The sequence below is a fragment of the Hyperolius riggenbachi genome, chromosome 2 (genome assembly GCF_040937935.1).
Source record: "Hyperolius riggenbachi isolate aHypRig1 chromosome 2, aHypRig1.pri, whole genome shotgun sequence".
In the NCBI taxonomy this organism is placed as follows: Eukaryota; Metazoa; Chordata; class Amphibia; order Anura; family Hyperoliidae; genus Hyperolius; species Hyperolius riggenbachi.
In genome coordinates this window covers 199,148,691-199,161,637 of record NC_090647.1, presented here as the reverse complement: position 1 = coordinate 199,161,637, position 12,947 = coordinate 199,148,691, and the positions used below count along the sequence as shown (strand labels likewise).

Below are 12,947 nucleotides of genomic sequence, written 5' to 3'. Positions count from 1 at the left end.
ATACTTCAACAATCAAGAATGGTCATTTTGGCCAAGGAAAACGGAGTGTTTAGCTTAGCACTGACATATCAGTAATGATTCTGTGCAGATCCTCTGCATGTGTTGTGAAAATTTTCTTGCACATCGCCTCAAGTTTGGACATTTAAATGCCTGGATTTATGTGTTTTTTGTTCTCATAACTTTACCTTCTGGCCAGGGTTTAATCCAGTACACACCCTCCTTCCCCTGTCTGTGACCATTGCCAGTATGCGCATGAATAGATTTTACCTCCCTTGTGGGATTAGTTTGATGCACTATCTGTCCCAGGAGAGGATGGCAGGATATTTGCTCCTAATCTTTAGATAGGTTTGATGCAATGAATATTTGCATGACTGCACTATGCATATTACAGGGCCAAAGTTAGGACACCTACAAATACTGAGGCACCTCTGCACAGTGTAGGTGACTATGCAAGAGAATTTGTTCTTTTGTACCAAGGCCCCAGCTGTTAAAGAGGAAGTGTAGTGAAAATAACAGAATGAATGAAATTGCTTATTGCTTACAATATTCATTTATAGATTACTTAGTCAATGTTTGCCAATTGTAAAATCTTTCCTCTCTCTGTTTTACATTCTGACATTTATCACTGTGGTGGTGACATCTTTAGTTCTGCCAGGTGATCTGTGTGGAATATTTGTTACTGAGAGTTCTATGCACAGAGTGAGATACTGGTTGCGTGACAGTTGGAAACAGCCATTATTTCCCACAATGCAAGAGGTTCACAGACAAGAAACTGTCAGGACCATAATGACTATGGTCCTGACAGTTTCTTGCCTGTGACATCACACTGTGGGAGGGGTTTCACCACAATATCAGCCATACAGACCTCCCCCTGATGATATATTTGAGAAATGATAAATATTTCTTGTGTGAAAGGGGGTATCAGCTACTGATTGGGATGAAGTTTAATCCTGGGTTAGAGTTCCTCTTTAACTTAGCTGTAGGGATAGCAGTGATTTCTGTGAATGCATTTGTAAGAACATTTGCACGTGAGTGTGCGAAGGGTTAACTGTTGCTATTTTATCAGAAATTCTGAATAAATGCAGTAATGCATCTTTGACGTTGTTTTTGTGTACCCACCAGGGCACGGGACCTGTGACTGTGGAAAGTGCCAGTGTGAGATGGGATGGTCTGGTGAAGCCTGTCAATACCCAGCTACATGTTCTCTGAATCGAAGGCAAAGCAACGAGATGTGCAAGAATTCTCAAGGAGTCATTTGTTCAAATGCAGGTCTGCATCCTCTTTGTACATTAAAAAAAACACAAAAATTGCTTTTAAATGTAACTTTTAGGTCACTGCAAACTTTTATGCGTGTCATTATCATTAAAAGGTTTTTCGAGACTAGTGCACAATGTACTTTTCAAAAAACGCCAAGCTGCTACTACACGGGTTATTCTAGTGCATATTATCCTGAAAGGGAACTCAGATACTGTAATTTAATAAGAAATGTAACCGCGCTGAGCATTCTCTGGAACTGACATAAACTCCAGCTGTGCATAATTTTTTTTCTTTCAAAGGATGCAGTAAGTACCTTTTTTTGAATGCATTATTCAAATAATCAGAGAATATGCTTACAAGTTCCACAAGCATATTTTAAAAAAATGAATTTGTTATCTTTTGATCGTTCAAATTTATACCACCACACGTTATAGCCACACATACTGCACATTGGATGTAAAACGCACACTGATTCTGTGTTATATCATGTGCAGCTGAGCCTGGTATGCTCAAAAAAGATCAGGTGTGATCTATTAGTATGCCTCCCCTCAGGGGTGCCTCTAGCCATTTTGTCACTCCAGGCAAGAAAGCCTGTGGCACCTCCCCCCCCACGTGGTGGACACTATGCCCCCTCTACCCCCGTGGCGACCCCGCCATGTAAAAAATAATTGGAATGCACCAGCGTTTCACTCGAAAATAATCGTAATGCAGAAGCATTTCACCAGAAAATAATCATATTGCAGCAGCATTTCACCAGAAAATAATCATAATGCGGCAGCGTTTCACCAGAAATTACACTTACTGCGGCAGTGTTTCACCAAAAAATACACATAGGCAGGGCTCCACTTTCATTAGGCACAAAGGAAGAAAGAAGGAAGCACAAAGGGGGACAGAAGGACGCAGAGGGGTACTGAATAATGCACACAGGGTGACATAGGGAGGCACAGGGGGACAGAAGGATGCATGAGGGTCAGAAGAAGTCACAAAGGAGAACAGAAGGAGGCACACTGGGGGACAGAAGGAGGCACAATGGGCGACAAAAGGAGGCACAATGGGGAACAGAATGAGACACAAAGGAGGACAGAAGGAGGCACAGGAGGACAGAAGGAGGCACACAGAGGGAAAGCAGGAGGTACAGGGGGACAGAAGAAGGCATGAGGGCCAGAATGAGGCACAAAAAAGGACAGAAGGAGGCACAGGGGGACAGAAGGAGGCACACAGGAGGACAGAAGGAGGCACAAACAGGGGCATAAGGAGACACAAAGGGGGACAGATTGAGACACAAAGGTGGACAAAAGGAGGCACAGGAGGAAAGAAGAGGGAACGGGGACTGAAGGAGGCACACAGAGGACAGAAGGAGACACAAAGGGGTCAGAAGGAGGAATTATGGGGGACAGAAAAAAAGCACAAAGGGGGCAGAAGAAGGCAGAAAGGGGAACAGAAGGATGCACAAATGGAGACAGAAGGAGGCACAAAAGGGTGACAGAAGAAGGAAGAGGGGGTGTAAGGAGGCACAGGGAGACATAAGGAGGCAGAGGAGGACAGACAGAGCCACATGGAGACAGAAGAAGGCACAAAGGGGCACAGAAGGAGGCACAGGGGGACAGAATAAGGCACAAAGGGGCACAGAAGGAGGCACATGGGGACTGAAGAGGCACATAGAGACAGAATTAGACACAAAGGGAGACAGGAGGCAAATGAGGACATAAGGAGGCAGAGTAGGGCTGAAGGAGGAACAGGGGGCAGAGGCAGCACAGGGGGGCAAAGAAAGGCACAAGGGGACATATGGAGGCACAGGGGGACAGAAGGAGCCAGAGGTGGCACAGGGGGACTGAAGGAGGCACATGGAAACAGGAGGCACAAAGGGAGACAGAAGGACAAACAGGGAGTCAGACATGGCACAAGGGACTGAAGGAGGCACAAGGAGACAGAAGGAGGCACAAAAGGGACAGAAGGAGGTACAAAGGGGGGGGGAAGGGATGTACAAGGCACAGAGGAACACAGTGGCAGCTGCCTGCAACTTACGCTAAGCAGATGCAGCAGAAGCAAGTAATAAAACACCCGTGGGGGTGGGGCTTAGTCAGGGTGTGTGGCTTTGTCCAGGGGGGGTGGTTTAATCCAGCAACATGGCGCCCCAGGACCAATGGCACTCCAGGTAATGGCCTGTACTGCCTATGCCTAGAGGCGCCCCTGCCTCCCCTGGTAATTGCATTCACTTGTGCACATAGCAATCACACTTAGCTTCGAGATGTGCAGAGATCCTCAGCTGCAGTGTGCAGGGATCCTTCACTTAGGCCCAGTGCACACCGAGCAGATCCGCCAGCCGCATCTGCCTAAAAATCTGCTTGGCTAATGTATTTGAATAGGCTGGTGCACACCGGCGGTTTGAGGTTTTTAGCAAACCGCAAACGTGCCTCCTGCTAAAAACCTCAAACCGCCGGTGTGCACCAGCCCATTCAGGCGGATGCGGCCGGCGGATCGCAATCCAAATCCGCTCGGTGTGCACTGGGCCAAATCTTGTACTCCGCACCAAAAACCGCTAGCGTTTTGTGGATCTGCTAGCGGTTTTGGTTTGCACTGGGCCTTACATTGCATTGACTGAGGACGCTTTCACGCAGGCAACTGACAGGTGGCAAATTCAGCGCTTGTCAGCTACTCTCCTTCACCAGCGGGGCGCTTAGTGCTCGGTACCAGGACAGGAGTCAAATCTGAGCGCCTACGCAGGCGTGCTCAGACTCAACATGCCGCGGTCTTCTGCCGCCTTGTAAAACCACCGCGTGTCAGCGCTTCACATGTGTGGTATTACTACCGCTGCAATATGGCTGCATTTAAATTGCACCCGAATTGTACTGGCGGCAGACTGGAGACTGAACTGCTCAGCAAGCTCACAGTTCAGCCTCCCGTCTGGAAGAGGCCTAAAAGAGTTGATTCCCACTATCTATTTTTTAAGAGCCTGTAGGGATTTTTTGTATGGATTATTTTTTATTGTAGTGTTATTATTATTATAAAAGGTTAAAGGACAACTGTAATGAAAGGTATATGACGGCTGCCATTTTTTATTTCCTTTTAAGCAATACCAGTTGCCTGGCAGCCCTACTGGTCTATATGGCTGCAATAGTGTCTGAATCACACCTGAAACAAGCATGCAGCTAATCTTGTCAGGTCTGACAAAAATGTCAGAAACACCTGTTCTGCTTCATGCTTGTTCAGGGTTTATAGCTAAAAGTATTAGAGGCAGAGGATTAGCAGGATAGCCAGGTAACTAGTATTGCTTAAAAGGAAATAAATATGGCAGCCTCCATATACCTCTTACTACAGTTGTCCCTTAGGCCGCATTCACAGTGGGATGTTATAGTCCTGCGTTATAAAGTAATTATAACGCAGGATAACATACTGTAATGTTAAGCCTATGCAACATTCACAGTGTGATGTTAACGTCGTGTTGTAAATGTTGTTATGGTAACACACTGCTTGCAGTGCGTTACCTCTAAACGCAGATGATAACAGATGCAGAGAGGCATACTTTTCATTGACTGCATGCTCCACTGTATCTACTGTATGCCTTGGTAACGCAGCGTTAATGTGTGCTACCACCTTTTTTTTGCGTTGCGTTGTAATGCCGCATTGCGACTTCAACGTCACATTCATGGAGGGCGAAGTCTAGAGTGCATGGGCGTAGCAATCACCCCTGGGACCCCTGCCATCGCAGGGGGCCCCTCCTCCTCCCTTTCCCCAACCGTAAGTGCAGCCCATTAGTAAAAAAAGACTCTGTGTTCGCTCACAAAAAACATCCCTGCCACCTCCTCCCTCCATGCAGAGTAGCAAGTAGTGGGAGTGTCATTTTTTCCTGCTTCCAGACACTGCTTCATAGCAGGACACTCCCTGCTGCCATTCGCTGGCTCTCAATCACATGACCCTCGTGGGCTTCTGGGACCAAGGGGGCCCCATGCTATCATTTTTACAGGGGGGTCCCAATTAAAGGACTTCCGAGGCCAAATTTACAAAAAAAATAAAAAAGTTAGATACCTGCATCACTTTGGAAGACACGGAGGACGCCATCCGCGCCCTCCGTGCCGTTCCGCCGGGTCCCCGCCGCTCAATAGCCCCCCGAAAGGCGCGAGTGTGGCTGCGCAGCTCTAGGGCCAACTCCCCGATCCACACTACAGGCTGTTTCCTGTAGCGTGGATTGGGGGGTTGGCCCTAGAGCTGCGCAGCTGCACTCGTGGCTATGCGGACTGCGCAGCCACGCCCAGCTCCGGCGACCATCTTTGTGCAGGCAGGAGAGCCTGACCCGAGCCGTGCGGTCGGGAGCCTTTCGGGGGGCTGTTGAGCGGTGGGGACCTGGCGGAATGACACGGAGGGCACTGACGGCGTCCTCCGTGTCTTCCAAAGTGATGCAGGTATCTAACTTTTTTATTTTTAGTAAATTTGGCCTCGGAAGTCCTTTAAGTCTAGCTACACCTCTGTTAGGGTGCCAGGACAAATGCGCCTTTAGGCTCATGTGATGTAAATCTGAGCCTGCATACAATGCATTACTAAGCAGAATTGCTTGCTATTTGCTGTTGAAGATTTGCTGTTTGGAACATTTGCAATGTACAATAGGCACATGCACATCATTTTTTTCAGTTAATGTGCTATCATTTTTGTGTCTTTAGTAAATCAGGTCCCACATGTAGTTTCCTTTCATGCCATACAACTGTCCCTCTTTTGGAGAGACCCAGACCCTCTGTCTGTCTTCCTCATTTGTCCCTCTTTCAGAACTCATGTACAGATCTATGTAAATATGTGTAATTTTCTACAGAAAAAAATGTTTTTAACTGACTTGAAATTTTATTCCCATCCTTTAAATTGGTATATTTCTTATTTTCAAATGTTAATATGAAGGAAGATGGGAAACAGTAAAAAAGGGCGCAGGAGGCTAGTGGACAAATCGGGCGCCGCCATTCACTCCCATAATAAATATCGTTTACTAGGCGCCGAACAGGAAAAAAGGGCGCCCGAGAATAATAACGTTTTCCAACGGCGCCCGAAGATTTTTAATGTTTTATAACTGCTTGTGATGATTTACGTTTCCTATTTCAATAAAACATTATTTTAAATGTTATCTCTTACTGTTTGTAAAACATTATTATTCACAAAATAAAGCGATCAGTACGTAACGTAAATTGTAATATATTTTATCCCTTACTGCTTCTAAATTCTACACACAATACAGTGATCACTAAGGAGGGTCTTAGGTTTAGGCACCACCAGGGGGGTCTTAGGTTTAGGCACCACCAGGGGGGTCTTAGGTTTAGGCACCACCAGGGGGGTCTTAGGTTTAGGCACCACCAGGGGGGTCTTAGGTTTAGGCACCACCAGGGGGGTCTTAGGTTTAGGCACCACCAGGGGAGTCTTAGGTTTAGGCACCATCAGGGGAGTCTTAGGTTTAGGCACCACCAGGGGGGTCATAGGTTTAGGCACCAATACGGGGGTCTAGGGGTTAGGGGTAGGTACAGGGAGGGTTACTTACTAATTTTTTTTAAACGTAATTATACATTTCACTTTTTAAACGGAACATTAACGTTTTCACAATTGCCGATTTCATGCACATTATTTAATGATTTATAACTTTATAAAACATTATTTTTAAACGAAATATAGTACATTATATTCTTAAATGTTATCCAGGTTTATCGTTTAAAACCCCGCGCCCTTTTTTCCCAGCGCCCCTTTTTAACGTACGCGGAAAATGAACCAGGATAGAAAGGACCATATTTTTCTTAAAAAATCTTTATAGTATGCATGACTAGGGGTGTGTCGGGGTGTGGTTAGAGATGTGACAGACAACATATTCTGTGACGCTGTACAAAGTAAGTAGTAGCAGTAGGGTATTGCACCGTGTTAGCCATCAGTAAAAGCAAGAAGTTTTATATCAGGATGATACCATTTATTGGGTAACTAAAAATGAATAAAAATAAGCAAGCTTTCGGCCTTGCAGCCTTCGTCTGGCTTATAACAGGATATAAGCCAGACGAAGGCTGCAAGGCCGAAAGCTTGCTTATTTTTATTCATTTTTAGTTAGCCAATAAATGGTATCATCCTGATATAAAACTTCTTGCTTGTACAAAGTAAGAAACAAACATGGGGTACATCATCATACAGACAGACAATGCGTTACACCAAATACACTGGTACAAAATACAGAATTGGTACCGGTAATTACAGTGACAAGTGTTACATGATGAATAAAATGTATAATAGATTGCAAGACACAAAATGAATAACAAATTCCAAGACGTAAAAGGATGAGAGATGATGAGAAAGGATGGGAGCTTACAATCCAAAGGATCAGAAGTAAACGTCTCCTACCTATGTCTATAAAAGTACTTTTACATTTTGCAGGTACCTGTCAATGCGGAAGATGTAAATGTGAAAACTTTGAAAATAATGGACTAATCTATGGAAAATTTTGTGAGTGTGATGACAGGGAGTGCATTGATGATGAAACTGGAGAAATATGTGGAGGTAGGTTTACTGATATTTCTTGCTTTCATTCACAAAACTTTGTCCTAGCAATAAAACTATACAATAGCAGCTTGAGCTGTCCCAAATGCAATAGAGAGCTGAGAGCAGGTACACAGGTCTATGTAGACAGCTGAAACATAAGGGCAAGGCTCTCACTTTTCAGAATTCCAGGCATTTTCCAGTACTGCAAAAACACACAGGAAAACACACATAATGCCTTCTAATGCAGAATCGCAGGACAGTGGGAGTAATGTGTGTTTTCATGCTGCGGGGTGGGGGTAGGAATACAGGGAGTGTTGCTTTTTCTCGCAGAACACATGCGATTCTCTATTGCTACAGCTGCTGTCGGCCAAAACTAAGCAGACCCTGCAGATTCAGCCATAGAAAAATGCTGCCATATACGACTGACTCAGTTGTGGCCCCTGCCTATGGCTTCTTTCACATTTGGCTTTTTTTTTAGCAATTCACAATGTTTTGTGCTTTGGACATTTGTACTTAATATATTAAAATAAAACAGACTATTGTCCTGTATTTCCATTTCCTTTTGCGGTTGAGACAGCAGTTAGATTTTACTGGGCAAAAAGCCTTATCCCATCATCACCCAGATAAAGTAGTCAGGCAGGATCATATGTCAATCTTTCCTTACCAGCACAGATCACCTGACACCTCACAATTTCTTCCACTGCTGGCAAGAGATTCTTTGTGGCCAGCTCTGCAGCCACAACAGGGTGTCATGGTGAGATATTTATGCTTTGTAGAACTACTGCTAAAGCAAATGATAAGAATCTACTATAGCTGCAGTGTTTGCAGACAGATATTGGCTTCAATTCATCAAGCATTACCGCATTCGGTAATGCTGAAAACAGCTGACTTAACGGAGCACTTAAGAAAATGTTAATTCATCAAAGCTGTTACCGAATGAGAAGCTGAAATCACAGAGCAATGAGATAAATTACCGACTTTTGCTCAACACATGTCAGCAAATGTCAGTAAATGTTAATTCATCAAGGTTCCCACATTCGCTAACACATTCGGTGATTATCTCCAGCTCTCCCCTGTCGTTACAGGCTTCCAAAGCCTTCTGTGTGAATGTTTTCATGATTAACAGGAGCAGGCAGCCAATAGAAACAGCCCCTGTTCTCCTGCAAGTGCCGCTGATAGGTGCTGATAGGTCACAGGCTTCTCCACACAAGCTTCCAGACCGCCCAGGCAGTGAGCAGAGAGAACGGTGGTGTAACCCTTTGAGTCCCTGTTTGAATATGCAAAGATGCAAGTGGTGAAATCACCAAGCATGGCATTTGTAATGTCTCCAGGAAGTTTATCTACGTTGTGGCAAATAAGTAAAATGTTAAGAAACACTGATGGACAGATTCAGAGCAGCAGAGGCAGTATAAGTAACAGTAAATATAACACGTTTACATGTAAAGGGATGTCTGGATGCCTTCTATTGTTATCAGCTTGTAACAACACAGAGACATTCCAAGCTGCTCTGCACCACTCTGCTGTTATCTAACAGCCTTTGATGAACTTAAGCCGTAGTACTTCGGTAACTTAACGAACCTCTACCACACATGGGAAAATATTGATGAATTAGCACAGTGAAGTGTAAAATACCGAATGCGGTATTTTAAGGACTGGGATTTTGTTATCGAACACCCTTTGATGAATTGAAGCCTATGTCTTAACCACATATAGAGAAGGTAGGTGGGGTGGCTGGGTGCTCATCAGTAAGAGCCACTCCTATTGAACACACACTGTTACAAGCCTGAATGGAGGAACTGGGATTTGCCACTGTTTGCAGCAACACTGCAAACAGTGGCAAATTCTGAGGCAGTGAAAAACTGTGCAAAAGTGTTTATTGAAAAATTATGCATATAACAATATAATGCAAATTAAATGCAATCACATGCATACACACCATAAACACAGAGCAATGTGCAAAATCCCCAAACCCTTTATATCTAAGTAAATATATACATTGCAGATTTCCTTCTGTTTTAGAAAGGGAAATACACCAAGCTTTGCTTTTTTTAGTAGGAGGGCTTTTTGGTCCCTTTTATCCCCCTATACATTCCTAGTAGTTTGGGTCACCCTGAGCTGCTTGGTTACTCTGTTGTACTGGTCCACGCCCTATCTCATACAGTCTTATCAATCCCTGCCATGTACTGATGAGGACCAAAAGTCCGAAACAGGCTGTCTACATGTGGGTTTGATATGGCTGTGTAAAATTTAAAGCTATAGGCTTGCTATACACCAGCGGTTCTGGATGCTTGCTTGGCTTACCAAGGGCGAAAAGGTATACTTTGCATATTCAGCAGTAGTGCATTGTGGGTAACCACAAATGTTTACTTATAGCTGAAACGTTGCAGATTTCCTTCTGTTTTAAGAAGGCAAATACACTAAATATATACAGGATATATACTCAGGATAAATATATATAACTAATCGCAGTACAAGGTGGCAGGCAGAAATCACGGTCAGGCAGAATATAGTTTCAGCAACAGAATAGCAGATAAAGGAATACAGGATTTCCAAAGAACCAGGATTGTCCAGATACTCAGGCCTGTGAGCACAAAGTTCTGGCACAGGTTGCTCCTTACAGGGCTCTTATATAAGGAGGACACACCTGCTGCATGATTGAAATGCAAAGTCCATACAGAACAACCCTTGCAGTGGCAGAGCTGTTTCCAGACAGCATAGAGCCACCTAATGATGGAGCAGTGAAAGTTCAGGAGAAGCAAAGTCCCCAGAGCCACCTGCTGGTGGAATAATGGAAGTCCATGAAAGTTCAAGTCAATGCTGCAACCAGCAGGCAGAAAGTGGCATGACCTGATTCCTAACACTTTTCTTGCAGTTTTGTGAACGTGTATCATAGAACTCTTAATCATGCAAAGACAGTAGCCTGCACTTCGTTAATATGATGTTTTAGGGACACACAGGACCTCTCTATTAAGGATAGCAATATGTTTCAAGCCATAGGCCTCTGCTGGGACCTCCAGTACTCACTACTTGAATACGAGTGCAGGCTACTATCTTTGCATAATTATAATTGAATGATGATGTCCTTTATCTTGTAGTCCCATGCACCCACCTATAATGGGCTGCTGGGCTGCGCATGTGCAGTGTAATGCCACCTGGCCAGTTTATTGGAGTGGAGAACAGGACAACAGAGCAACTGAGGAGAGTGGCCAGAGAGCTCTCGGCCTGCATGGAACCAGAGGAAGTCCCAGGTAAGTATAAGTGATGCACTACTTAATGTCTTAGGTTTCCTTTGATAAAATATCTGGGTGGATGAACTAAGGCTTTGAATTATGGGTACTTTTAATCTGGCGCTTCATAGAATTCAGCTTTAAGCAATTTGTGATTTTTATATATTCCTGTTTATGCCGTGCAAGGAACAGGCACACTTTTCTTAGCACTGTCTAAGCCATATACAATTAATTCAATCAAATTAACTGGAAAAGCCTGTGATGCTATTTCTTGATTCAGAGACATAACCACCTAGGGTGCAAAGCAGGTGTGGAAAAAAAAAGGTTTGGGAGATTATGTTAATCAAGATGTGGAAAATGAGTGTGCTGAAGGACAATTATTTGATGATAATAATACAGGTGGGAAAGAAAATCTTATTTATATTAGCCTTTAAAGCTACATAGATTTTCAAAAGTCTGCAAATTTGTAGAAAGCATGTTCTGTGATCAGAAGCAAATACTTAAAGGGACTCCGAGCAGTGCAGAAACTATGGAAAGTTGCATACCATTTTGAAGCTCTCTTTCTCCTCTTTCCAACGATATATAAACCGCCGCCCTCCGCATTTTAGTTTTCGCAAATTTTGAGATCGAAGTCGCGGCAAACGTGATTTCGATCGCGAAAATAACGAAAACTAAAAGGCGTAGGGCGGTGGTTTAGGTGTCAGCAGCTGAATGGAGCTGCTGACACTGGGGAAAGTGTCGTCCTGTGTAATACAAGTAACTATGGAAAGATGCATACCATTTTGAAGCTCTCTTTCTCCTATTTCCAACGACACCTAAACCACTGCCCTTTTAGTTTTCGTTATTTTCACGATCAAAATCGCATTTGCCGCGGACTTCGATCGCGAAAATAGCGAAAACTAAAAGGCGTAGGGTAGCGGTTTGTATATCGTTGAAAAGAGGAGAAAGAGAGCTTCAAAATGAAATGCATCTTTCCATAGTTTCTGCACTGCTCGGAGTCCCTTTAAACATGCAAAAGTACATGATACAGGTTTATGTGGTGGTTCTTTATGGTTACTTTCACACTGGGGTGTCGCATCAGATGATATAATTGCACGTTGGTGTGTTAGCACGTGCAATGAAATCCGTGGTACTGGACAACATGCATGTTTTTCATGTACTGTATGCTTCACCGCATGCATCACATTATGCATGTAATGCACAATGCAACCTTTACCTCTGTTGTTCCTGATTTTACATGATATGCAATGCCAATGTCCCAGTGTGAAACTAGCATGTCTTAAGATCTGGCACTGCATTTATTTAAATAAAGTGCCAAAGACCGCAGCACTAAAACATTGAAGAAGTGAACAGTGCCGAGCTTCCCCAATTGTTGAAGCATCAGGTGCCAAGATCATGCTGCAAACAGCGTAACCTCGGTTCCATGCTTTTTAGCATTTGGTGGTTTTGGTGCCACAGCTGATTCCTGTTGCCACTGGAGGAATCTGATTCTGACTGGCTGCCTATAAAATAAAGAGGGCTTCCAGGGCAAAGCAGAACATGCCAACGTAACACAGAGGCACAAATTACCCTATGAACTAAGCCACCCACAGTGGTCACTATCTAATATGCAGGACCCTAATATCCCTCCGTTCACAGCCAGAAGTGGTATACTTGTAAATACAGACAAAATGCAGCCAATTAACTTTTTTAGTCTGTTAATTCCAGAAAGTTTCCGTTAATATATTTGCAAACAGACCAATATTTACTCTCACTAGTGTTTAGTTGCCAATTCCACCTCCCAATCCCTACAACTGAGCCAAAGATCTTTTTTGGGTTTGGCCTTTAACATGGGCCTTTGTACAAAACCAGAGCAACACCAGTACTGGTTGAAATATCCAATACATTGTATGCCAATTTATTCAGCCACCATATCCAGATTCTGCCAAGTGCCAAGCCAGTAAAAAATCATATCATTTGGTGAAACATTTAAAT

At 43.9% G+C, this 12,947-nt stretch overlaps 1 protein-coding gene across 1 annotated transcript in view; it reads left to right on the top strand.

Moving 5' to 3' along the window:
- The window catches only part of ITGBL1 (integrin subunit beta like 1), a 293,679-nt gene that overhangs the window by 93,338 nt on the left and 187,394 nt on the right, over positions 1 to 12,947 (top strand). Inside the window, exons 3-4 of the mRNA XM_068265254.1 lie at positions 1,123 to 1,269; positions 7,642 to 7,764. Coding sequence (XP_068121355.1) covers positions 1,123 to 1,269; positions 7,642 to 7,764 — 270 coding nt within the window. The remainder of the gene's footprint in view (positions 1 to 1,122; positions 1,270 to 7,641; positions 7,765 to 12,947) is intronic.